This window comes from Capsella rubella, unplaced genomic scaffold, assembly GCF_000375325.1.
Source record: "Capsella rubella cultivar Monte Gargano unplaced genomic scaffold, Caprub1_0 scaffold_5, whole genome shotgun sequence".
Classification (NCBI taxonomy): Eukaryota; Viridiplantae; Streptophyta; class Magnoliopsida; order Brassicales; family Brassicaceae; genus Capsella; species Capsella rubella.
In genome coordinates, this window is record NW_006238919.1 from 987,194 (window position 1) to 1,012,003 (window position 24,810).

The window sequence follows — 24,810 nt, forward strand, 5'->3', positions numbered from 1 at the left end:
GAAACAAAATGCAAGATTGGATTGGTTTTTGGTTTAGAGTCTTCGTTAATGGCGCAGTATTGAGTTATTTTGTAGGTTTTGAATGTAAGAATAAGGGGGTGTTATTCAACCTTGTATTTTAATTGATTTGGATGTATTTCAAAATCTAGCGTTATTTAATGATGTATTTTAAAAACCACAATAAAATCTGCTGTTATTGGATTTAACATTTGTTGGATGTATTTTAAAGTACTTTAAAACAAGCGTTATTCAATTTTCAATGGATTTTGTTTCATTTAAGATTTTAATGTATTTTACATCTAAAACACGTACAAACACAATCCTAACAATTTTCAAAGGATTTCATCTCTTTCACATCAAATCCATCTTAATTGTATTTAAATGCTATTGAACTTTAAAATCCACCGGTAATTAAAATCACTTAAAATTCTCCATCCAATAACACCCCCTAAATGTAAATCTAGACTAGAGGATTCAAAAGCAATTAACAGAACCGTCACACATTTGGATAATTTGCAGAGAAACATGAAAATCAAATAATTGAACCGTGGATTGTATTAACTATCCATTTTCAAAAATACTTCTTTTCAAATATAAAAAATGATAAACTTTTATATGGTTGATAAGGTACATCAAGATCATCATTTATACAGTGAGACTAAATCCAAATATTTATAAGGTTTTAAAAGGGTTACAAAGTTTTTGTAAGATTTTTAAAAGGTGTTTATACGTTATTTATTAAATATATATGTAAATTTACACACATATAAAGATAAATTGTGTCTATAAAATAAGTTTACACATATTTTTTTGATAAATTTCAAATTTTATAGTGACTTTTTGATAAAATTAGAAAAATGGTATTTTTAAAAAACACTATTGTAAAAGAGGTATTTTTGAAATTCCCTTAATTATTATATTCTATTTATATTCTAATAATTATCAATAAAATAAAAATATGATATAAAGATCGTAAAGTAAAATATAATATTTTGTTAAATAACTAATAAACCATATAACATGTTCTAGTTTCAGACTTGAGAAAATATATGAGTTTTGCCTGAACTTCTTTAATTAAAAAAAAAAAACTAATAAACCATTAAATTGAAATAGTCAAATTCTTGGAAAGAATGATATAGAATATTAAAGGATCAAAATAAGACGATGGTTAGTCGACGACCATCGTACTTTTTAGTCCTAAACAAATAGAAATACACCTGTCAACTAGTTGAGAGGACTCTATCCAAAGCTCGTGTCGACAAGGGCGAATATTCCATACGTGTTCTACAAACTGAATCTGAAGTTCTCCTAGTTTGAGCAGAAAAAATATCCCAAAGAAGAAAAAAAAATCAATGGAGTCTCTCGCCGACGACGTGTACATCATTTTGTAAACGCATATCGCTTCTAATTGCTTCGTTTAACTTAAACTAATCATATAAAAAACAAATAAAATGACAATTCTGGTGACTCTTTTATTTCCTTATTTATATATTCACGGTTTTGGCCTTTTACATTACTCACTTTTCAGCATTTCTTTACTCTTGAGAGTGAATTGTTGACCAAAAAAAAAAAAAAAAGAGAGTGAATGGGAAGTAGATCATCGAGAGAGAGACACGAAAAAACAAAAATGGTTGAAAAGTTGGTTGACACATCGAAACCCAAACAGGATCTGAAAGACAATCTTCTCAAGGACGAAAAGAAACCATGTAAGTTTTCTCATTCCCAAATCCAAAGTTCATGTCCTAATCTTTAATTTCTCATCTATCATCGAATCAATTCTTTTTTTTTTTAATTCTGTTTTTGGAGTGGTGAGGCAGCAGCACGGAAGATCGAGTTGAAGGAAGCTGTGTACAAGTTCGATCGAAAGGAGTACAGGTCTGTGAAAAAGAAGACTAGCTCTGGCTCTTGGAGACTTAATACTGGTGCTGATAAGGTCATCAATGCCAAATGGCTTACCGCTTCTAATTGGCTAACTGATGCTGAGAAAGTTAGCCAAGGTGTCGCCATTATGAGGACGCGTAAGTTTTATCAAGGTGATGCTAAAGTTTTGACTCCTTGGGTTATGTATGAGCTCCATCTCGCTTTCTTGGATCCTGCTCAGGTAACTTACTACTATTTCACAAATGCTTTCCCCCAATTTGAATTGGTAACAGTTTCAGAAATGCCAAATGTTACAAAGTTTTTCTTTTGCTGTCAAAGGTGGACTTTGTTAGGAAGACCTATGTTATCTGTAACGTAACTTATACTGGTGAACAAGGAGACATCAAGAAACGTGGTGGTAATAATGAAGTGAGAGTCCTGTTTCTTGATCTCATATGTTTCTCTTTCTCCATTTCTCTCATACTTGTTTCTTTTACTCACACCTTTGTTTCACATTTTCAGTTTGAGCAGCCAGGACTTATTGACCATAAAGATCTCTCTCCCTGTGACAAAAGCAGTCCTAATGCGCAGGTTTCACTATTTCGTTTCCGATCAGAATCTCATGTTAGACAACTATTTGCTCTGTTATATGTTTGATTTTTGTGGATCCTTGAATCTTATGAGCTGTAACATGTGTTAGATTTTTAAGGACGATCTTGATTTCCTTTTCAGGGATTGTTTATTACAGAGGAAGCAGTGGATAGGAACCGAAAGAAACCACCAAATACTTATCTCAAGAACATGATCGTAGGCATCATACTCTTGCTGGCTCTCACTGGCAAAACCATATCATCAGTCTCTTTAGATAACTCAAAGATAACAAATGTCAGTGGCCTCTGTGAGCCCTGTCGCTGCTTCAATAACATTCAAACGAACTCCAATTTGTCCTCGTCCATTTCCGGCGACACACAAACAAACAGGGCCGCATTTGATCTCATTCGTCGTTTCACAGCTTTCCATTCCTTCATCGTTTCATATCTGATGAGAGTCACGGTCCCTCCGGTTAAGGTCCATCAAGTGTTCATTAATTTCCGGGGAGAGGAACTGCGCTACAACTTTATCAGTCACCTCGGTGATGCCTTCGAGAGGCACAACATCAAGTTGTTCGTAGACAAGTATGAGCAGCGAGGCAAAGACTTAAAAAATCTCTTTGTGAGAATCGAAGAGTCGAGCATTGCATTGGCAATCTTCTCCACTAGGTTTGTATACTATTCTTTCACGTTCTCACTCTCTACTTTAGTAGTGTATACTAGATTATGAACAAATAAAAAAAGACATAAGGCTGAAGAATCATAACCATTGTCTTAAATATAGATATCCAGAGTCTAAGTGGTGTATGGATGAGTTGGTGAAGATGAACAAACTTGCGGATCTAGGAAAGCTAAGAGTCATTCCAATATTCTACAAGGTGGAGGCAGGAGACGTTAGAAAACAAACAGGTGACAGTGAGTTTGGTAAAAACTTTTGGAGGCTAGCGGAAGCTTCTAGTGGAGATCAGATCAAGAAATGGAAAGAAGCCTTGGAGGGTATCTTATATAATAAGACAGGGTTTTTCTCAACTTCTCCTGAGAAGATGACACCTGGCTGGCTATATATCTGACACCTGTACTTACTAAAGCAACAGGCCTAATTCATCAGTTATGGGCCAAATTTATTTTCTTAAAAACAAGCCCAACTCTTTGAAATTAACAAAAAAAAACTCTTACACTAACAATCATCCTGAACTTGCACCGTCTTCTTCCTCCCTTCTTCATCGAAACCAGCTGCTTCCATTAACAATCATCCTGTTTTTGTTCCATTACTTGTGGAAATCTCTATTTTTCCACTTCAAATCATGTTTGTTTTAAGCCCCAAATTATTATCAGTAACTCTATATCTACCCATCTTCTGTTTCTTTCGACATGGATTATTTACAAATCCCCAAAATATATTAAATCAGTGTAGTAGTTTAACGTAGACTGAGATTAGGTCCACGCAGAGCACTAGCTAGCATCAAATTACTTTTATGAAACAAAAATAATAATAAAGTTGATTGAATATTTATTAATTTCTAATTTAACATTTTTAAATTATGTATTTGTGATATTGTGTTGTAAGTTATAAAATATGTATTGTTTGCTTTCTAAAAAAGTGTCATTGTTGCAAAAAAATATTTTCCCTAATTTTAGTTTTAATTTAAAATTAAATATCATATAAGCTAAAGAGAATTTTTGAGAAATACCCCTTTTAAAAAATACCCCTTTTATCTATCCATTTTCAAAAATACCCTTTTTAAATATAAAAAATTATAAAGTTTTATATAGTTTATAAGGTACTTCTATATAATAACTACTACTGAGAGATTCGATACAAATATTTTCAAATGTTTTAAATAGTTTTAAATCGTTTTTATAAGTTTTATAAGGTTTTTAAAAGGGTTTATACGGTTTTTAGAAGGTTTTTATAAGGTTTTTATAAGGTTTTTATAATTTATTTTTACACTATTTATGAAAGGTATATAAAGTTTTATACACATATAAATGTAATTTGTGTATATATTTATAAGCTTACACACATATTTGGATAAATTTCAATATTTTTAGTGGGTTTTTTGATAAAGTTTGAAAAGGGGGTATTTTTAAAAAGAGGTATATGAAAAGGGGTAGTTTTGAAATTCCCCCATAGCTAAACATAAAATGGAGTAGTTAAATTTATTTTCTTTGTATTCAAAGAAAATTGGTATGAGTTTTTTTCCTTAAGATTTAAAGTTCAAAAATCACATAAAAATTTCCTCCTCCTTTTAAATTATTTTTCCTAAAGTTACTAATATGGGTAATAAATTATTTATAACATAGTTTCATAATTTTTGAAAATTAAGTTTATAATATAATAATCAAAGAGATTTTTTTTTTTTTTACTTTAGCATGGTGAAATCTATGGTAAATAATGAAATTAGAGAAAGTTTGATTGTTTTTCAGTATAATAAATTAGTACGTCTAAAATATTTAGATAAAGTAACTATTTAACCAAAAAATATTCTATTATTTAATTTAGAAAACAAAATTTATTTAATTTACTATTATTAAACAGTTGAGAGACGAAACACAGTCTAATAGAATATAATTCATCAAATTTAATCAAAGAATAATTATCATATTATTCAGAAATCATATATATATAAATAAAGTTTCACTCTCTTCTTATTGGTTCAGAAAAAAAAATTTGTATTATCATATATATATAATTCACAATTTAATATAAAACTGAAAAAACAATTAAACCACAAAACACATTTATTCATAAACATTAAACTCACACTTTAATATAAAAACTGAAATAATATAAATTTGCAATAACTATATTTTACATTGAATTTTTCAGCACACAATAAATTATAATTAATTCCCATAATCTTTTTTGTGAAATTGTAACTCCCTTCACTTCTCTTCCAATATATTCTCATTTTCTCAGTTACCATTCCCTCATTCTCTCATCCTCTAATTCTCTATCTCAATTATTGTATAAAAAATAAGCTTTGTGTTTTTTTTTGTATGAGTTTTAGAAAATAATTAAAATATTCTTTTACAAAAGCTCAATTGTAAAAATAAAAAAATAGAGACTATATGGTATACATCTTATGTTATTATAATTTTTGTTTTTTGAAACTTCATCTTTATTTTCTATCCATCTATCCATTTTCAAAAATACCTCTGTTTAAATATTAAAAATTATAAAATTTTATATAGTTTATAAGGTACTTCTATATAATAACTACTACTGAGAGATTCGATACAAATATTTTAAAATGTTTTAAATGGTTTTAAATCGTTTTTATAAGTTTTATAAGGTTTTTAAAATGTTTTTAAAAGGGTTTTAAGGTTTTTAAAAGGTTTTTAAAAGGTTATACGATCATAATACAATAGATGAACTTTACATTGACCACTATTTTTGTATTTAAAAATACAAAGAAATCAACACTTTGGTAGATAAATTAGAGAACTTACCTAGAACTAACCTAATATATCTTCTTTCAAATTTTAATATTTTCCATTTCTTCACTAAAATTTTGTTTTTTTATTATTTTCATTATTGTCCTATAATTTACCTAGGTATAAATTTCCAAGATGTTATTGTTACATTATTTTAATTTTCATTTAAATTGAGATATATTATTTTTTCTTGGAAATCGTGGTAGAGAGCAAAGCGGCTATGGTAAATTAGATGTGACTTTTCTTTTTAATTAACATAACCTATTTTTAAGAATACATATGGTTCAGTTTTTGATTGTATATGTAATTAATATTAGGCTATTTTGATGCTCTGGATTAATATAAGGTTGTTGACAAAAAAAAATTGAAATATTAATGTGTCATTATATAATAGTATCATATATGAAATATTAGAAGATATGATTTTTTGAGAGACCGAAGGAAAAAGTAATCAACATTTTATAAGCAATGACTTTTCTGAAAACAAAAAAATGAAGATGACATAGGGACAAACCTAAAGTAAATTTGTATAGATTACAAGTTCAAAGAGTTGTTTGTAGTGATCTAAGACTATAAATCTTACTCTTAGTATCCTAATGTAGTTGAATAAAAAAATATTCTAATGCTTATTTTAATTGATGATGGAATTTTTTGAATACAAATTAAAAATTTATTTAACTTTTTGTTTTATTTTATGTAAAAAAAAAATTATATTGAATTTTAAATAATTTATGCAGTAGATAGCAATCTGCATAATACAAAATAATCATAAAACATAATACAAATAATATTCTATGAGATAGTGCATAAAAATGAAGAGAATTACTTAATTGCTTCATTCAAATTGATTTCCAAAAAATATATTAAAAATATTATAAATATGATATCAAATTTATCTCGCGCATCGCGCGGGTCTACTTCTAGTTACCAATAAGATGGGTTTGTCTTTAGGAGACAACAGGTATTGTCCCACTCTGAAACTATATATTATGTGCTCAAATTGTGACAATGTTTGATGGATTAAGTATACAATTTTTTGGCTGCAGCGTTGAATCCGATTCTGTCAAGGAAATAGTTGAGGAGGTGCAGAGAGTTATAGAATTAATTGGACTAGAGGAAGAAGTTTAGGTCTCCTAAATCATTGAATTTTCCGATTTCAAGAGGAGCAAGTAATTAGCAAAACCAAATGTTGTGACGTAATTAGGGGAAGTGTATTAGAATAATAGCCCTCTTTAACTGTTTTTTTTTGTGTCTATTTTTGTTGTTTCTTGTGAGAAATCATGAGAATTGTAGTGTATGTAAGCCTTCGAAGGTCTTGATAGAAAAAATTCATTAATTCTCCATTAAGAGAAGCATTGAGACATGATTACGAAAACAAAACAAAGCTTTGATTATGAGATGCGTATGAAAGCCAAGAAAATAAATACTTCTCTTAGAAATGGAGAAAGTACTTAATAGCATCATAATGTTACTCAACCATACACAAATCAAAGTATCCAACAGTTATATAATTCATAAAACAACAGCTTACTAAAAGTAATTATGGAAGATAACTACTAACATAATTATTTTTAATCTACTAATCAAAACATTAATCACTTCATAAAACCTTGAGCCATCTTAGCATAATCTCCAAACCCATGACCACCTCCGGACTTGTCATCTTCTTTCTTAGCCGCCGGTGCTCCAGCTCCACCACCGTGGCTTCCACCGGTTCCAACACCGCCGTGGTTTCCACCGGTACCAGTAGTACCGTGGCTTCCACCGCCGGATGAGTGAGAGTGGGAAGTTTCATACTTGTGGAGATACTGTTCAGCCTTTTCGAGGTACTGACCAACACCGCTCTTTTCATCGAGCTTACCGTATCTAGAAGCAGCGTCAAGAATATCAGCTGTGGCTCCAGCGACTTTAGCTTTGTCAAGCTTGTCTGACTCGTTACGAGCAGCGGCTTGAGCAGCTTCAGCGACGATCTTGGCACTAGCCATGAGCTCAGAGTTGGTAGCTGGCCTATGTGCTGATGGATCGGTGTTGGAAACTGGTTTATGTGTTGTTGGCTCGGTGTGATCCGTTTTGTTCTTGTTGTGGTTTGGCTCCGGATCCGAGCCAGAGCTCTCCGGTTTCTTGTCGGAGAACTTCTTCTTTACTTGATCGGTGATGAAATCCATGTTTCCTTTGTCTCAACTCTCAAAGAAAGGAGGAGAAAGTTTTTTTTTCTTGTTCTTGAATTTGGAAAATGTAAAAGAAACAAGTTTATGGGTAGGGTATTTATTGAAAAAACCAGAAAATAATTGTTTTCTTTGTTTCTTTGTCCACTAGTTTTTGTTTCGTTCCCATTATCTTTATCCACTAGATAATGGGATATTTATAGTCACGACGATTCCGCCACAGATCTACTTTTAAGGGGATGGTGTGAACCATACTCTTTAGTTTCTTGGTGTGAAGTGTGAACCATACTCTTCATTTACATTTTGACTATTTCGTACAAGCTCGACCTTTAAATCCGGTCTTGCTTAAGTTTGAATTTAGATCATACATCGACATATTTTGACCATTGGTGAGTTTTCTTTGAATCTTGATCATACATCTACGGATCTACCTATCTATATACCTACATAAATGCTAGTACTTGTATAATCTTGGATCCTTGTGTAGAGCAGTAATAATAAACTTACATTATGGTTTATGGATTGGTTTGAAAGCTTTGATGAGTGGCAACGGAGAAAAGGTCCTCATGCCACATATCCAAACTCTTCGACCATTTATGATTTTGTCGGCAGAGTAATTAAACTACTTAAAAATTAAAATAATAGTAGCGTACGTTTTTGGATGGGCTTTTAAGAACCCTATAAGGGCTCATTAATAGCCCACTTATAGATTATATTTTCTGAGGCCCAGCTTTGTCTGAATAAAGTTCTACTGAAACGATGTCGTGGCTAGGGAAGAAAACGATGTGGTGAAGATGACCACACTTGTTAATGTGTTTTTGTCAGCAAGATGACCACATTATTATGACAGAAACAGAAGTGAACAAAAAAATCTAAGACCAATAAGAAGAAGAAGAAGAAACTTGTAAATTATCTATGTGAAACTAAAGAGTGGAACTTAAAAAAGAGTATGGTTCTAGAGAAGAAACAACAGGAGGTGAAATCTCAAAGGCGTGTCATGAGAACACACATCCTTTGGTTTCTGCCATTGATTGAAACCATTGAGTTTGTGTTCTCAGGTCACCCCTTTGAATCTCCCCTGTTCCATTATTTTCACTTTGCTAAATCTTTCATTCATATTCTAATTTCTGAGTTTTATTTTGTGTTTTGATTGTATATTCACAATTACACACATATAATTATATACCTTAACAAATAAATAAAAATAATTCCATAATATTTTAATTTTATTTCAAAGTACTAGTACTCTAGTAGCATATTCTTCTGAAGGTGAAAAGTCATAAATCAAGGTTGGTTTCTCAAAAAACAATGACTTCATTATTACTCAAAAACTCTTCTAAACCCCAAAACAACCCAAACATACTAAAACTGATAAATAAAAACGTTGACTTTTTTTATTGTTTTGACTAACCACCATTCACCGCCGTGTCAGCCACCGTCATTATGATCGCCGTTTACTCTCTCTTCTTCTTCTCCTTCATCATCTCCTCTGTTTATTCTAAACCGACGATTTCATTCTCTCCTCAAACCTTAAACCGATCCGGCGATACAGTCGTGATCAAATGGTCAGGCGTCGAGTCACCGTCCGATCTCGATTGGTTAGGAATCTACTCACCGCCGGAATCTCGTCACGATCACTTCATCGGATACAAATTCCTATCCGATTCGCCCGATTGGCAATCCGGGTCGGGTTCGATTTCACTTCCCTTGACCAATCTCCGATCAAATTACACTTTCCGGATCTTTCATTGGACCCAATCCGAGATCAACCCGAAACGCCAAGACCATGATCACAACCCTATACCCGGAACTCGCCATCTTTTAACCGAATCGAACCAGTTAAATTTCCGGTTCGCCGTAAACCGGCCGGAGCAGATTCATTTAAGCTACACTGATAATATCAACGAGATGAGAGTGATGTTCGTTACCGGAGGTGGAGAAGAACGAGAAGCTCGATACGGTGAGGTTAAAGAGAAGCTCGATAACGTTGCGGTGGCGCGTGGAGTTAGGTACGAGAGAGAACATATGTGTCACGCGCCGGCGAATTCAACTCTCGGATGGAGAGATCCAGGGTGGACATTTGATGCTGTGATGAAGGATTTGAAACAGGGGATGAAGTACTATTATCAGGTTAGCATCAAAACCCTTAAAGTTTGAATCTTTTAGCGAAATGTTGAGTTTTTCAGAATCAAGTTTGAAAAGTTGAGTTTTATTTTCAATTCAATCAGGTTGGGAGTGATTTGAAAGGATGGAGTGAGATTCATAGCTTTGTTTCTAGAAATGAGAGCTCAGAAGAAACTTTAGCTTTCATGTTTGGGGATATGGGATGTTCTACACCTTACAGAACGTTTATTCGTGGTGAAGATGAGAGTTTATCAACTGTGAAGTGGATTTTAAGAGACATTGAAGCTTTAAGTGATGATAAGCCTGCGGTTGTATCGCACATTGGAGATATTAGTTATGCGAGAGGTCACTCGTGGATTTGGGATGAGTTCTTTACTCAGATTGAGCCAATTGCATCTAAAGTGCCATACCATGTGTGTATTGGTAACCATGAGTATGATTGGCCTATGCAGCCTTGGAAACCAGATTGGGCTGCTTATGTTTATGGTAAAGATAGTGGTGGTGAATGTGGTGTACCGTATAGTGTTAAGTTCAACATGCCTGGAAACTCGTCGGAAGCAACGGGTATGGTTAAGGGACCTCAAAGCCGGAACCTTTACTATTCTTATGATATGGGTTCGGTTCATTTCGTTTATGTTTCAACAGAGACGGATTTTCTTAAAGGAGGGAAGCAGTATAGCTTTCTGAAGAGTGATCTAGAGTCTGTGAATAGGAGCAAGACACCTTTTGTTGTTGTACAAGGGCATAGACCGATGTACACTACAAGTAGGAAGATCAGAGACGCTGCGATTAGACAGAGGATGATCGAGCATTTGGAACCATTGTTAGTGAAGAACAATGTGACGGTTGCTTTATGGGGACATGTTCATAGATACGAAAGGTTTTGTCCGATTAGTAACAACACTTGTGGTGAACGTTGGCAAGGAAACCCTGTTCATCTTGTGATTGGTATGGCTGGAAAAGATACACAACCTATTTGGGAACCGAGACCTAATCACCAGGATGTCCCTATATTTCCTCAGCCTGCAAACTCAATGTACCGTGGAGGCGAGTTTGGGTACACTCGTTTGGTTGCTAATAAAGAAAGGCTCACTCTTTCGTATGTGGGAAACCACGACGGAGAAGTTCATGATGTGGTTGAGATTTTGGCTTCTGGGGAAGTCCTTAGCGGTAGTGATGATGGTAAAGAAGAAAAATTTGGATCTGAATCTGATATTGCAGTCTTATGGTATATTGAAGGAGCAAGTGTGATGGTTTTGGGAGTGATATTGGGATATTTTGTCGGGTTTTTTAGTCGTAAAAAGAAAGAATCTGGAATTGGATCATCTAATGGTAGTTGGATCCAAATGAAAAGCGAGGAGACATGATTCAACTAATTTGTTTTTGTTTGTTTTTTGCCACACAGATTTGTATAGCATTCTTATATATTACGAGGTACCATCCAAAATCTTATCAACTTTTTCCTCAATTTTGCTACTAAGACATTTTGGTGATAAAATAAGCATAATAATTAACAACTAAACAACATCAAAGCAGAACTTAGGTAGTCCTACCAAACCTTTCAAATTTATCCACATCCTTGTCTTTGTGTCATACATCAAAGCTCTCCATTAGTGGCAGAGTACAAAAGATTATATTCTCTATCTCGCAAGAAACTGAAACCTTGTACTGATCCATTTCTAGTCCAACCATGTCCCATGTACCTTCCTTGGAATTGTAAGCAACTACCTCTCTGTAACACATGTAACTTTCCGTCAATACTTTTGGTTTTGCAGGAGTAAAAATCGCCTTTAGTCTCGCTATAAATGATGGTTTCAGGATCCAAATTTTGTGTTTCGTTTTTGCACACCTCGAACGAATTCTTCAAGGAATTGGAATCACTATCTATGAAACTTCCTGCTACTTATGTCTTTCTTTCGATCAACTCACTCACAACCTGAAGCTTACAAGCCTTACATTCAAGTCACAACTCACAACGCACAACCTAAAACTTATACATACAAGGAAATAAAGACGAATGTTAAGAGAGTAGATACAGAGGCTCTGTGACCGTCTGACATAGCAAATGAACAAAAGAATATAAACCTAAAGCTTACAAGATCCAGAAACTAAAACTTAACAAGACCAGAACATCAAGCTTTTAACTGGAGCAAGACACCGTTTGCTGTTGTACACCTATATGTTCACTACAAGTAGGAAGATCAGAGATGTTGCGAGAAGACATAAGATGAGTGAGCATTTGGAACCATTGCTAGTGAAGAACAGTGTGAAAGTTGCTATATGGGTACATGTTCATAGATAAGGTTTTGTCCAATTAGTAACAACTAACAACAACTCTCTTCTTCTTCAACCTAAACCAATAAAAACTTCCTAAGAGAAAACTTTCAAACTTCTGCGTTTTTTTTTTCTTTTTTTAATAATTCACATAGGAAAAAAAAAAACCTTCAGCAGAAATCCATGGAAGAGGAGATGAAAACTATTTTTAATTTTCCATTTACTTCCCCTTCAAGTTATCATCATCATTATCTTCCCAATCTTCTTGACCAAATATCTCTTCAATGATGTTGGAAGTTGGTAGAAGGTCGTTGTTCTTGGTCCAACAATCTGATGTGAGTCTCTGATCCTCACCAGATCTATGGCACTCTCTGTTTTCGTTTGGGTTGTGAGCGAAGATCAAGTTGGAGTCTTGTAACTCGAAGGACATACATGAGTCTTCTTCCACATTTACATCCTCACCAACACTGTCTCTTGAAGCCTTATCCATATATACACAATGGGCATCGTTACTTGGTGAGTCTTCCTCTTCATCTTCATCATCACTGCTGTTTGTCTCTTCTTCTTCCTCGTTATCTTCATATGAGGAGTGATTTCCATTGTTGTCTTCCCCATCTGAAAATTTGGTCTTGTAAAAAATGTCATATTCAACTTGCCACTCGTCATCATCACTGTCAACATCTAGGGCTCTGAACCGATTCTGAGTACCCCGTCTACGCAAGATGAAGACATTGAAGTAGTAGCTGACAAATTCCTTCATGGTTCTTGAAGGAAACGTTGCCTTTAATTGCTTCCAGAAGTTGCGACCCACTGAAAATGGATGGGAGTATACAATCCTGTGAAAGAGATCTTCTTCGTCTTTAGTCCACAAGCTTGCAACTTCCTCCCCCATTTCACAGAACCCTAGCTCCATAAACCTTTCATATCCAATCGTTTCAACAAGCCCTTCTCTGGCTTCCATGATATGTCGCTGCACGCATCTAATGGAGTGTTTATCTGGGCAAAGACATCCTTTTCTTCCTTGGCCGGTTCCACAAAGATCTGAGACATGCATTGGTATTATGCACTTTCCCATCAGCTTCTCTTCCAAGTCACCGTTACCACTCCCTGACCGATCAAGAATATCTTTCTTGACAAACTCAGGAATATCCGCCTGGTGATTAGACCCAACAGGAACTAGTTTCCTTGGTGGTTGTTTCATCAGACAAGTATAAACGTCTTCCACTGGGGAAAGTGGCCTCCAGGTGAAATCTGAACCAAAAGATTGATTAGAAAGATCTGACTGAGTCATCCCTCCAGATTGAGAATCTTCCTGACACAAATCGGTTGCTGGTGAAATCCACGGAAACTGAGCACACGAGTCAAAACCCTTGTCAACATCATTAGTCCATGTAGGGTTCCCACAGAGACCACCCAGACCTTCTACTGCAACAAAAGACATCCAAAGTTAAAACACTTGCTTAAAACTTAGGAGAACAGAGTATACTAATTTCTCGCATTTAAGGTATCACTGTACCTAAAACACCAGTCTTCTTCTCCATAGGAAGATGATGATAAGGCATAGCTTCGTCAAACTGGTTCAGCTGGTCATGGTTGTTATATGTAAGCTGTCTTGCATGTTTAGCATTGCACTCTTGCATATCTTCAGCGTCAAAAGGTCGTTTTAGTCCCATTTTTTTTTAGAACCTGAATGGTCAGAACCAAAGTCAATTTAGTAATTTTCTTAATCATTAGAGGTTATAAATTTTGTACATATGGACAATTCCATAATTGAAGAGACCAAAGATAATTGATTTTGATGTTTTTAGGTAGTTGTGGGTATTAGTGTAATTTTAATTTATAGTCAAAAAGTCAAACTTCGTTCCAGGAATCCCCAAATTCAAAAATCCCCAAATTTCAAAACCCTAAATCCTAAATTTTTCAATTCACGGAAAAAAACACAAAATCAAGAGTCGAAAACCAAAGAATCAATCAATTTCAAGTACGAGGAACAAAAGCCCCAAATCAATTTTCAGATCTAACGAGCCTTAAGGCACCAAACGCCATGACGAACAAATTAGGGCTAGAAAATTTGGGGAAAACATGAAATTAAGCCAGGGATGTTAAAAAGAAACGATACCCAGGAAAACGCCTAAACAGATCTGTCGATTTGTGATCAAAATCAAAACTCAATTGATAAAACCCTAGATTTGACGATATCGAACGATGATATCAAAACATGTATCAATCGAAAGATAAAAATAAGAATAACAAGAAACTTACAATTGATTTAAAGAATTATCTAAGAGAAGGAGAGGATTTGATCGAATTCGTTTTACAAAAAAAAAGAAAAAGAAATTGGGGAAAATTTCGAAGGCGGCTAGGGTTAACTGGTTCGTGTTTACGAAGGAAGGAGAGAGGCGTAAACTTATTAAAAATCCTGTCAAATAGAAAGTTACAAGTATAGCCTCAGCTTTATAAACCAACACGTGTAATCAACTTGGATTGCCATTATCTAGGTCTATTTATTAAACCATCTTAACCGAAATTGAGAAAATATATGATCTAAAAAATGGAATTGTATTAAACCACCTAAAAATATTCTTTGATAATAATGGAAATCAAACAAAATCTTACATCTGTTACAATATAAAGAGAGAGAGTTATTTATTATTATACCTTGACAAAAAAAACGAATTAAAAAAATAGGACTTATCAATTATAAAAAGTAAAACTTATTCATATAAAATAAAAGTAATATTTTTACCAAACAAAAAAAGAAAAGTAAAAACTCACTGAAAATGTAAAGTTTTCCACAACGTTCATGTATCATCAACTAAACTATTGGGATATTATGTTATATGATTTGCAAGATTTGTAATAGCTTCGTTTGATTTTGCATACGATCGTTGTTTGCGATGTTGAGCTCGAGCTCTTCTAAGTTCTAACAAATATGATATGGTTTTACCTCTTTTTTTGGCAACTTCTTTGTTTCAAGAAAGTTTCTTGTGGTATCAAAGCAATGGTGATGGTTGTGATCTGTTCACAACCCTGTAGTGGAACAACGTACGGTTCGATAATTATAGCTTTGAAGAGCTTCAACTAATTTGAATACAAGCAAAATGTCGAAGTTTAAAGAGAAGAAAGTTCTTAGTGTCCATTGTTAGGAATGAAACAAGATACATAGAGAGAAATCCTAATTGTATACATCTTCAGAGATAGAATTGATCATGACTCTTCTCTTGTGAGATCACAATTTAGCCAAGATGTACGGATGGTTCCACATAAACCTGAGACATCAAACTGACTATAGCAACCTAGGAATGTTTACACTTTACAAGTGAGCTCTCTTTACGAGGTAGACAAGAAGACAATATAAGAAATCATCAATGAACAGAGAGGATTTGTACAAAACAGTGAGATTGATCTAAACCACTTGAACTAAAAAAATGTCTGAAATATAGTAACGTCGCTTAAATTTGATCATGTTGTTCTTATTATCTTAATCTTATCAAAGCCACCAACCCAAGTTCGATTCTTATTAGATATTTTTAAAATTCTTTCGTTGGTTTATTTTTTAAAATATTATATATTGTACAGATAAATATCAGTTTCTTGTTTTGTAAAATTTGTAATAATGTGTGCTTAGTGAGAAAGCGAAGGTACTTAGATTTTGTTTTCTATCAAATATTCATCAACCGGACATAAGAAAACGATTGCTTTGACGATTTGTTGCCTGATTTGTTTCATTTTTTCCACTTTTATCTTTAATTTTTAATGACTTTCATTATAATTGAGTTTAAGTCTATCAAAATATGTACACCTACCTAACACATATAAATAATTTTAACTTTTTAAACATGAAAATTTTGTATTCTTCCTTTTTATATAGTAGTGGATTCGTATTGCCTACCAACAACAACATAATAATACAGTCTTTAATTAATAAAATGTTTTAAAAAATCTTAGTGAATGTCAAGAAAATAATAAAAATATACTTAAGAGACACCAAAAGACAAAGAGACCAAATTAATAAATGCCCACAAAAAGCAAAAGTGCACCACGAATTTTGCAATTATTCTCTTCTCTCTCTATCGCTGTTTCTTTCATGACTGTTTTTTTCTTTGGTATTAAAAAAGTTTTTACTTACACATACTTTTTCTTCTTAGATCTAAATTACATTTAAAATTCCACTTTAATTAAATTTTCATAATCATCGTCATTTAATACTTTACTTTATTAATCTACTATATTCTGATAATTCGATTAAAAAAAAAAAACGAACTCGACGCAGAGCAGAGTAAAAAAAAAAAATAGAGAGAGTAGCCATATAATTGGAATCTCACATTCTCTTCTCTCTCTTCTTCTTCTCTTCTCTTCGTCTGAATCTCTCATTGCCATTTTTGTTTGTTGCTTTTGAAAGCTATTAACTTTGGTACGCATCTCAAAAACCCTAAATTTATTCTTCTTTGTCGTGAATTATTGTTTTTTTTTTTTTTGATCTGATCTCTCTGATCTTCTTCGTCATTCTCGAGATCTCAATCATGGGTTTATCCATAGTATTTATTATCATGAAGCTTTTTTTTTTTGTTCGTCGAGGAGAAATAAAAAATGGAAGCAAAATTGGCTTAATGTATAGATTCACTAGAAATGGAAATGTTTCTTTTTTTGGGAAAAAGTTTTGATCTGTGAGATTTGGTTTGCAGGTGGTTTGATTTGTTTCAAGCTCAGATTTTTCCGTAATTGGCATTGCCCTTTGAGAGTTTCATCTTCAATTTTTGGCTATATCGAGATTTGCTTCTCAATTTGGCATCTCTACTAGTGCCAGCCATTTCTTGATTTGGATCATAAAAGAGTGGTGAAAAGCTTGAGTCTATGGGATTTTGAAATGGCTTGATCAGGTGATGAGAGGATGTACTTGCAAAAAGATTGAGACTTGTTTGAGAAAAAGCGGATGACAAAGTTTCTGTGGTCAGCAAGAGGGATTATTAGTGGTTTCTGCTTACCAAAGAGACGATCTTTTTGATATGAGAGGTTCTTGGTACAAGAGTGTTTCCTCGGTTTTTGGTCTCAGACCACGGATCAGAGGGTTGCTTTTCTTCGTTGTCGGTGTTGTGGCTTTAGTTACTATTTTAGCACCATTGACATCCAATTCGTTTGATTCTTCTTCAAGTTCGACTCTTGTGCCCAACATTTATAGTAACTATAGGAGGATAAAAGAGCAAGCTGCTATTGATTATCTGGATCTAAGGTCTCTCGCGTTAGGGGCTAGTGTAAAAGAGTTTCCTTTGTGTGGTAAAGAGAGAGAAAGCTATGTGCCTTGTTATAACATAACTGGGAATTTGCTTGCTGGGCTTCAAGAGGGTGAGGAGTTAGATCGACACTGCGAGTTTGAAAGAGAGAAGGAAAGATGTGTAGTTCGTCCTCCGAGGGACTATAAAATACCACTTAGGTGGCCACTTGGTAGAGATATCATATGGAGTGGGAACGTGAAGATAACCAAAGACCAGTTTCTTTCGTCAGGAACCGTGACAACGAGGTCTTTTCTTTTGACATACAGTTTCTTTAAATACAGTTTCCCCATGTATTTGGTTCTGTTCTGTAATTTCTCTTTTTCCTTATCATCATTATTAGGTTAATGTTGCTTGAAGAGAATCAAATTACCTTTCACTCGGAGGATGGACAGGTCTTTGATGGCGTTAAAGACTATGCTCGTCAAATTGCTGAGATGATAGGTTTAGGAAGTGATACTGAATTTGCTCAAGCGGGTGTAAGTATTCTTAATCTTATCATCTTGCACATAAATTTTTAAGGTCCAGCTTCTGATATTTCTTCTGATGCTTGCAGGTACGAACTGTGTTAGACATTGGCTGCGGCTTTGGTAGCTTTGGTGCACATTTAGTGTCTTTAAAGCTGATGCCTATATGTATTGCTGAGTATGAGGCAACTGGGAGCCAAGTCCAGTTAGCTCTAGAAAGAGGCCTTCCTGCAATGATTGGCAATTTCTTTTCAAAACAGCTTCCTTACCCAGCATTGTCTTTTGACATGGTACATTGTGCTCAATGTGGCACTACTTGGGATATCAAAGGTAATTACATCAACATGTGTCGGGAGTGTGATAATCATTATATTTCTTAGGTTGAAAAATCTGGTGATTTGGATGATTGTGCTGATATGGCGGCGCTCTGTTTTTCCCTTAAACAGATGCAATGCTACTTTTGGAAGTGGATCGTGTTCTGAAACCCGGTGGATACTTTGTTTTAACTTCTCCTACAAACAAGGCACAGGGAAATTCACCCGATACTAAGAAAACGAGCATTTCGACACGGGTTGATGAGTTATCTAAGAAAATCTGCTGGAGTATAACAGCTCAGCAGGACGAGACGTTTCTTTGGCAGAAAACTACAAATTCAAAATGCTATTCATCCCGGTTAGTATGATTGTGAGACATGTTGTTGGCATTGAACGTGTAAGCTTACCTTTCCTATACTGATGCTTTTTCTTTTCTTTTTTGGGTTGTGTAGTTCGCAAGCTTCTATACCTCTTTGCAAAGATGGAGATAGCGTTCCGTATTACCACCCACTGGTTCCATGTATAAGCGGAACCACGAGTAAACGTTGGATTCCTATTCAGAATAGGTCTGCTGTTGCAGGAACAACATCGGCTGGGCTTGAAATTCATGGAAAGTGTCTCTTTTTTATAGCCCCTTCAATACTTCATTGTTTCTTTGCACTGTTCAATTTTCACTTGGTACTTTCAGATTTTAAAATTTTGTTTTGGAAATATTGAATACTTCAGGTTTAAAACCGGAGGAGTTCTTTGAGGATACGCAAATATGGAGATCAGCTCTGAAAAATTATTGGTCCTTGCTTACACCTCTAATTTTCTCTGACCACCCGAAGAGACCCGGTGATGAAGATCCTCTCCCGCCTTTTAACATGATACGCAATGTGATGGACATGAATGCTCGTTTTGGGAATTTAAATGCCGCTTTACATGACGAAGGCAAATCCGCTTGGGTAATGAATGTAGTCCCAGTCAATGCACGTAACACTCTTCCTATCATACTTGATAGAGGTTTCGCCGGTGTTCTACATGACTGGTGAGTGTGTTTTTGTCAGTGAAACTCATCAAAAGAAGACCCTTTCAAATATAAAAGTCCAATGCTTTTTACTGGAAATTCTATGATCAGATTCTTGAATATGTTTTTATTCACTGTGCAGGTGTGAACCATTCCCAACATATCCTAGAACGTACGACATGCTTCATGCCAATGAACTTCTTACACATCTTAGCTCCGAACAATGCAGCTTAATGGACTTATTCTTGGAGATGGATCGGATTCTTCGCCCTGAGGTTCATATATAAACACCATTCTTTTATTCCCACAAGATCCTGAAAACCCAACTAAAATAATAAACTTGACATAAATGTGATTTTGGTTCAATAGGGATGGGTTGTTATAAGTGACAAGGTGGAAGTAATCGAGGTAGCTCGCGCACTAGCAGCTAGAGTCCGTTGGGAAGCACGAGTCATTGATATTCAAGATGGTAGTGACCAAAGACTTCTCGTCTGTCAAAAACCATTCCTGAAAAAATAACTGAAAAGACAACATCAAAAAGTATTATATGCTTCTTTCAACCATAAACAACACTCACTACACAGTCTTTTCACTGGTAAGTTCACTCTTACATTGGTCTTAAATCAGAATCCCAAAAGCATCTAAGTTAACCAAGATCTAATTTGTTTTAACCAGATCCAAGATTATAACTCCTGCAAACTTTGGAGAGACATCATTATATTTTTTTTGGTTTTCGGATGGCTTTGTTAAAAACTTGAGAAGGGTGGGCTTGGCTATAATGTAAGTGGAAGGTGTAGCTATGAGTAGAGAAGAAAGAGTTTAGATTCAATATATTCTTTCATTTTTCCCTTTTTTTTTTTTCTTTTTTGTCTTTCTTTAATTTTGCTCTGGAACCAAAAAAAATGTAGCTATATATTTTTCCATTCATCCAATTTTTGTTTCCTGTAAAACGAGATTTTACTTCTGCTATTTTATTTTCCTTAATGTATTATTTCTTTTCAATGTTGAGAACTGAGATGTTTAGTAAATTGAGTTATTTACAGAAACAATAAACTCTTAATCTTTAACTTAAGGGGATGTATATTTTCAGAATGGCTTATCACTTTATCTCAAGTATATTTGATTAGCTGTTTTAGATTATTTGTCAAAAGAAAAACAATAAAAATGAGTCGAAAAAAAAAAAAAAAAAACAAAAAAAAGTGGAGATGCGGGGGATCGAACCCCGTGCCTCTCGCATGCAAAGCGAGCGCTCTACCATTTGAGCTACATCCCCGATTGGTTATAGTCTTCCATGTAAACTATGTATTTTAACATAACTTTTACATTAGCTGAGAGTTAAAAGACCTAAACCATGGTTGTAGATTTATAAATGAGTTTGTAAAGAAAAAAAAAGAAAAAAAAAGAACTACAACCCATTATAAAAGCTAGTAAAGTGTACATACAAGGATCCGTATATTGTTTTCCGTTGATTTTTGTTAAACGTCTAATTCATTTTGGTTACAAAACATATGAGAAAATGAAATATATGTTTCAAAGCATGAAAACTATACTAATAGGAATTTAGCAAAAAAAAACTATACTAAGAGGAAGAGATGAGGATCGGATTATTCGGATTAGCCAACTTTTCTAACACGGCATTCACAATCACGTTTTCCTTATTGATAAGTACATTTGCATCATCAATATAAGTATCATTTTTATAAGTGATGTAAAATTTCATTGTATCACTTATAAATAATGTAAAAATACAAAATAAATGATTCAGTCCACTCATTTTTTTTTTACTGATCCTTTACAATCATTTCCCGTTTTTGTATTGTTTTGCAACTTTTGTGTAACTTTGATAGTATGAACTCGTTAACTCACTATATATGATAGATGCGTTTGCTACGTAACGTTCTCATCTTTTAGAATCGTCGTGTGAATGTTTAGAGCGTTACTTGTTTCCTATATATATCGGATTTCTTATAAGAACTGATATTTTTGTGTTTGCCAAAAGTCACCCTACAAGGCTATAATCATTTCAATAAAGTCCAAAAAAATGTCTTCACGAATCATTTGAAATAACACAAGAAAATTTCCAAGATCCTAGATTCGTTCTCCAATAACATTTTTGGTTTAACGTTCAAGAAATTGTATCTCCTCATGACGCGTATATGAGTCTTGATTTGTAGATTCATATTTATATAAATAATTTTCGTCACATAAATTTGTATATTTGGTGACCAAAAATACAATAATTTGTATCATATATAAAAATAATATAGATACACGACGGAGCCACGAATATACACGTATATTTGTGTTGGTTTGTTCGCTCATGTGGTTCTGTAAAAAAATATCATGCCAGAATATGCAGATGATATTATATTAGGATAAGAGCAATAAAGAACTTTGCAAGAGAAAAAAAAAAGTTAAAGTAAAATAAGAATTAAAAAAATCTATATTTTTTATATATATAAAAGGAATGTTCTTAAAAAATAGAAGGTACCTAATTCCCTCAACACATTAACCAGTCATTTTGGAATTCTCTTTGTATTATCATTAATCTCCAAATTCCATCATCCATGCATTTCCTTTGAATAAAACCATTTTATTTCGTAGTAAAAAACCTAATAAATTACCCTCCAAAATTAGAATACAATAAAATAACCTTTTCTACTTTGAAATCATTTTCTGTTTGGAAATATCATGAATTGAAGAAAAAAAAAAAGTATTGATATAAATATATAGGTTTGGTCGCATTTGTTCAAACCAATGAAAATCTTCATGTGCAAGACTCCAACCCTTAACTTTTCTAAAGATTCTTATTTAGAATCCAACTTTAATTTTACATCTCTTTTTTCTTTTCTTTTATCTTTTCTTTATATTTCGGGAATGTGTAAAAGAGAGTTATATATATATATATATATATAATATGTATTGCATTTTAATAAATAAATAAAAAATTAGGTCGAAAAGTAAAGAGTGGTTTCTTTTATAGCATCCCATGCAAAGCACGCACAAAAGAGATTCTCTCGTGACACGTTTCGACTCACTTGCTTAAATCGCTTCCTTCTTAACTTTGTCTTCTGTCTGAATATCCCATTTGTCTGTATATTATACGGACTTCCGAATATTTCTCCACTCTATCTCTCTCCTTTTTCTTATATATATATATATATATCTTCTCCTTCTTCTTTTTTTTTTTTTTTTACATGTTATTCTTTTCTTTCAAGATATTATTTATTTTTCTATATACAAATATCAAGAAGCTAGAATGTTTTGAAATCGGGACTAATCAGATCATTTGTATTGGTAAAACCTGCCATTCGCGATCCGAGCATTACTGTTTTCGGTAAAAGAAAAAAACGTATTTTGATACGAGAAAAAAAAATTAGAAATATGAAATCATTTTATTCGAAAAATACGTTTTTTATTTTTATTTAAATCGGTTTGGTTCAGTTTGTTGTATATCTGATTGATTGTCTCTAGTTAATAAATAGTGATTTAGAAATTAGGCAATATGTTTTCACAAGCTATTTAGTGATAGAGAAATACAAGAATATACCTAAGTCACTAAAATTTATGTCAATTACATTTGCCAAATGACCTTTTTATTTTTTTTCCTTTGTCGGCTCGCAAAAGAATTCAATTTTCTACTTTTATGGGCGTCTAAAAGAGGATAAAGATACGAGTAGTCCAAGTTACGTTCCCTTCAACATTTTTGAGAATCACAATTTGTTCAATTACGTGATTTTTGCGGTCGGTTATGAATTTGATCTATGTTTGGTCTGGTCCGGTCCAATAGTAATACGACCAATTTTATACCAAATCCGTGACGTAATTTCTCATATATAGACAAATTTGGACCAAATAATAGTAGTGAATGTTTTATTTGTTGGGGATGAAAAAATCCTCTAATCTGGTCGGTTAAGTCTACAAATTTTTTGATATATATTTCCACTCAGATGTCGAATTATTGCTTAAAGGCAGGGATGATATCATGATAACTAACAAGTAGTATGTTTTAAATAATTTTTAGTTCTGGATTTATAGAAAGTAACTAAAAGTTTCGAATTTTTGGGCAATTATAAGAATTAAAAGAGAATATAATAAAGGACAATGAAAGTTACACTTAAGAAAACATTAGCATAACCATAGCTAGTACGTACTTGAATAGAAAGAAGAAAATATGAAATATTTGAATTGGATATCCAAATTTTTTAGGATATGCATGTCGGAGGGGTCTGTCCCAAAATTTTATGTTTGGCATTAGATGCCAATTGGGTTACTTGAAATTCTATATCATAAAATATAAAAAGCAAGCTATATCATTTCTTATAAACTAATGAAAAATGAAATATCCTATGATTAAGAATAAAGATTTCAAAGTTAATTTGATCTTTTTAATCAGATTTTTGTCAGTCACAACATATATATATATCATCACAAACTCCTATCATCCAAATCAAATTTGTATTAATGTGATCTTCAAAAAAAAAAAAAAGTGCAATATATCTAATAAGTAATTTGTGTTAGATACTGTATGTTGTGCATCACATGATTCACATTTTAAAGAGTGAAGCATATGAGGAAATTAGTTTTTTTTTTCCCGGTCTACACAATTATAGTTCATTGGCTTTCATTGAAACCTAGGTAGAAAAAGAAAATTTAAAAGACAATTTTGAAATTGCAAAAATTGTCTTTGAAAAAAGTTTAAAATATTTCCAAGGAAGTAAGAATCTTCTACCTTCCTGGCCACTTCACTAAAGCTCCCTCCGGTGGGAAGATTCTGCAACTCTCTCAAAACCTCTTTCAATAATATTTATATAAGTGAATAATATGTCCTAGCTAGCTAGAGTTTATGGTAGTAAACTAATAATAATTAAAATCAGATATTCCCTTTTCTTTCTCTCTTTTAGCATCCACTAAAAAATTTAGAATAATTTTTCAACTTTTTCAAATTCAATATAGAAAAATTTATTGATCAATCGTTATCTTTGTGTGTCTCTCTCACTCTCGACGTCGTGCGACTATATGCATATAAAAAAAAAATCTTGTTGTTGCCTAGCTAGTATATGCTTTCTTTTGATTTATAATGAATCTCAATTCCTTTAGAAAATAATTATTATATAAATGTTGAAGGTGGTGGAAGAATATTGTTTTTTTTTTTTTTTTGGCAACGACTCTAAATTGCCCTAAATGAACTGAAAACGTTCACTATTGATTCCTTTCATATACAGTACGTTGCGGTGGTGACTCCATAATGTTATTTAATTTTGTCGAAAAGATAAGAACCAAACATCTGAAATGTTAC

The 24,810-nt window shown here is 33.2% G+C and overlaps 5 protein-coding genes and 1 non-coding gene across 10 annotated transcripts; 3 read left to right on the forward strand and 3 right to left on the reverse strand.

Moving 5' to 3' along the window:
• The first annotated feature begins 1,509 nt into the window (after window positions 1-1,509).
• LOC17886325 lies at window positions 1,510-7,285 on the forward strand. 3 transcript variants are annotated; one of them, XM_023782557.1, is made up of 8 exons: window positions 1,510-1,706; window positions 1,818-2,101; window positions 2,200-2,289; window positions 2,383-2,484; window positions 2,593-3,119; window positions 3,235-3,450; window positions 6,814-6,849; window positions 6,935-7,285. In XM_023782557.1, exons 1-8 carry the CDS (start codon window positions 1,586-1,588, stop codon window positions 7,014-7,016), a joined length of 1,458 nt encoding a protein of 485 aa, XP_023638325.1. In that variant the 5' UTR covers window positions 1,510-1,585; the 3' UTR covers window positions 7,017-7,285. The 3 variants fall into 3 exon arrangements, with proteins under 3 accessions (XP_023638325.1, XP_023638327.1, XP_023638328.1); XM_023782559.1 differs by having other exon boundaries at window positions 1,511-1,706; window positions 1,821-2,101; window positions 3,235-3,449; window positions 6,813-6,849; XM_023782560.1 differs by having other exon boundaries at window positions 1,513-1,706; window positions 2,383-2,451; window positions 3,235-3,449; window positions 6,813-6,849.
• A 42-nt stretch (window positions 7,286-7,327) lies between these two features.
• LOC17886615 (nodulin-related protein 1) lies at window positions 7,328-8,173 on the reverse strand. The gene has a single exon (XM_006292691.2). The coding sequence runs from the start codon at window positions 8,051-8,053 to the stop codon at window positions 7,484-7,486; it is 570 nt and encodes a 189-aa protein (XP_006292753.1). The 5' UTR covers window positions 8,054-8,173; the 3' UTR covers window positions 7,328-7,483.
• Window positions 8,174-9,317: 1,144 nt separating this feature from the next.
• Window positions 9,318-11,645, forward strand: LOC17886137 (probable inactive purple acid phosphatase 9). Its single transcript, XM_006290659.2, has 2 exons — window positions 9,318-10,183; window positions 10,282-11,645. The coding sequence occupies exons 1-2, from the start codon at window positions 9,497-9,499 to the stop codon at window positions 11,542-11,544; spliced, it is 1,950 nt and encodes a 649-aa protein (XP_006290721.1). The 5' UTR covers window positions 9,318-9,496; the 3' UTR covers window positions 11,545-11,645.
• A 797-nt stretch (window positions 11,646-12,442) lies between these two features.
• Window positions 12,443-14,804, reverse strand: LOC17885957. Of its 3 annotated transcripts, none has more exons than XM_023782935.1 (3): window positions 14,714-14,804; window positions 13,968-14,137; window positions 12,443-13,873 (listed from the first exon to the last, which is right to left on the reverse strand). In XM_023782935.1, exons 2-3 carry the CDS (start codon window positions 14,122-14,124, stop codon window positions 12,672-12,674), a joined length of 1,359 nt encoding a protein of 452 aa, XP_023638703.1. In that variant the 5' UTR covers window positions 14,125-14,137; window positions 14,714-14,804; the 3' UTR covers window positions 12,443-12,671. The 3 variants fall into 3 exon arrangements, with proteins under 3 accessions (XP_023638703.1, XP_023638702.1, XP_006292862.1); XM_023782934.1 differs by having other exon boundaries at window positions 12,443-13,876; XM_006292800.2 differs by lacking the exon at window positions 14,714-14,804 and having other exon boundaries at window positions 12,443-13,876; window positions 13,968-14,202.
• A 1,927-nt stretch (window positions 14,805-16,731) lies between these two features.
• Window positions 16,732-20,539, forward strand: LOC17885490 (probable methyltransferase PMT5). Its single transcript, XM_023783216.1, has 10 exons — window positions 16,732-16,865; window positions 17,137-17,969; window positions 18,065-18,200; window positions 18,278-18,518; window positions 18,635-18,860; window positions 18,955-19,112; window positions 19,229-19,532; window positions 19,654-19,786; window positions 19,881-20,106; window positions 20,187-20,539. Exons 2-9 carry the CDS (start codon window positions 17,458-17,460, stop codon window positions 20,028-20,030), a joined length of 1,860 nt encoding a protein of 619 aa, XP_023638984.1. The 5' UTR covers window positions 16,732-16,865; window positions 17,137-17,457; the 3' UTR covers window positions 20,031-20,106; window positions 20,187-20,539.
• Window positions 20,540-20,711: 172 nt separating this feature from the next.
• Window positions 20,712-20,784, reverse strand: TRNAA-UGC. The gene has a single exon. It is a non-coding gene; the product is annotated as a tRNA-Ala (tRNA).
• Between the last annotated feature and the right edge of the window lie 4,026 nt (window positions 20,785-24,810).

What these genes read in the sequence shown, in the direction of transcription:
- LOC17886325 (XM_023782557.1), top strand. Translation starts at nt 1,586, where the DNA reads ATGGGAAGTAGATCATCGAGAGAGAGACACGAAAAAACAAAAATGGTT. An exon ending in CTTTCTTGGATCCTGCTCAG is followed by an intron (nt 2,102 to 2,199) that starts GTAACTTACTAC and finishes TTGCTGTCAAAG; the next exon opens with GTGGACTTTGTTAGGAAGAC. An exon ending in TTGGCAATCTTCTCCACTAG is followed by an intron (nt 3,120 to 3,234) that starts GTTTGTATACTA and finishes TCTTAAATATAG; the next exon opens with ATATCCAGAGTCTAAGTGGT.
- LOC17886615 (XM_006292691.2), bottom strand. Translation starts at nt 8,053, where the DNA reads ATGGATTTCATCACCGATCAAGTAAAGAAGAAGTTCTCCGACAAGAAA.
- LOC17886137 (XM_006290659.2), top strand. Translation starts at nt 9,497, where the DNA reads ATGATCGCCGTTTACTCTCTCTTCTTCTTCTCCTTCATCATCTCCTCT. An exon ending in GGATGAAGTACTATTATCAG is followed by an intron (nt 10,184 to 10,281) that starts GTTAGCATCAAA and finishes CAATTCAATCAG; the next exon opens with GTTGGGAGTGATTTGAAAGG.
- LOC17885957 (XM_023782934.1), bottom strand. Translation starts at nt 14,124, where the DNA reads ATGGGACTAAAACGACCTTTTGACGCTGAAGATATGCAAGAGTGCAAT. An exon ending in GAAGAAGACTGGTGTTTTAG is followed by an intron (nt 13,877 to 13,967) that starts GTACAGTGATAC and finishes CTTTTGTTGCAG; the next exon opens with TAGAAGGTCTGGGTGGTCTC.
- LOC17885490 (XM_023783216.1), top strand. Translation starts at nt 17,458, where the DNA reads ATGAGAGGTTCTTGGTACAAGAGTGTTTCCTCGGTTTTTGGTCTCAGA. An exon ending in GCCGGTGTTCTACATGACTG is followed by an intron (nt 19,533 to 19,653) that starts GTGAGTGTGTTT and finishes TTCACTGTGCAG; the next exon opens with GTGTGAACCATTCCCAACAT. An exon ending in ATCGGATTCTTCGCCCTGAG is followed by an intron (nt 19,787 to 19,880) that starts GTTCATATATAA and finishes TTGGTTCAATAG; the next exon opens with GGATGGGTTGTTATAAGTGA.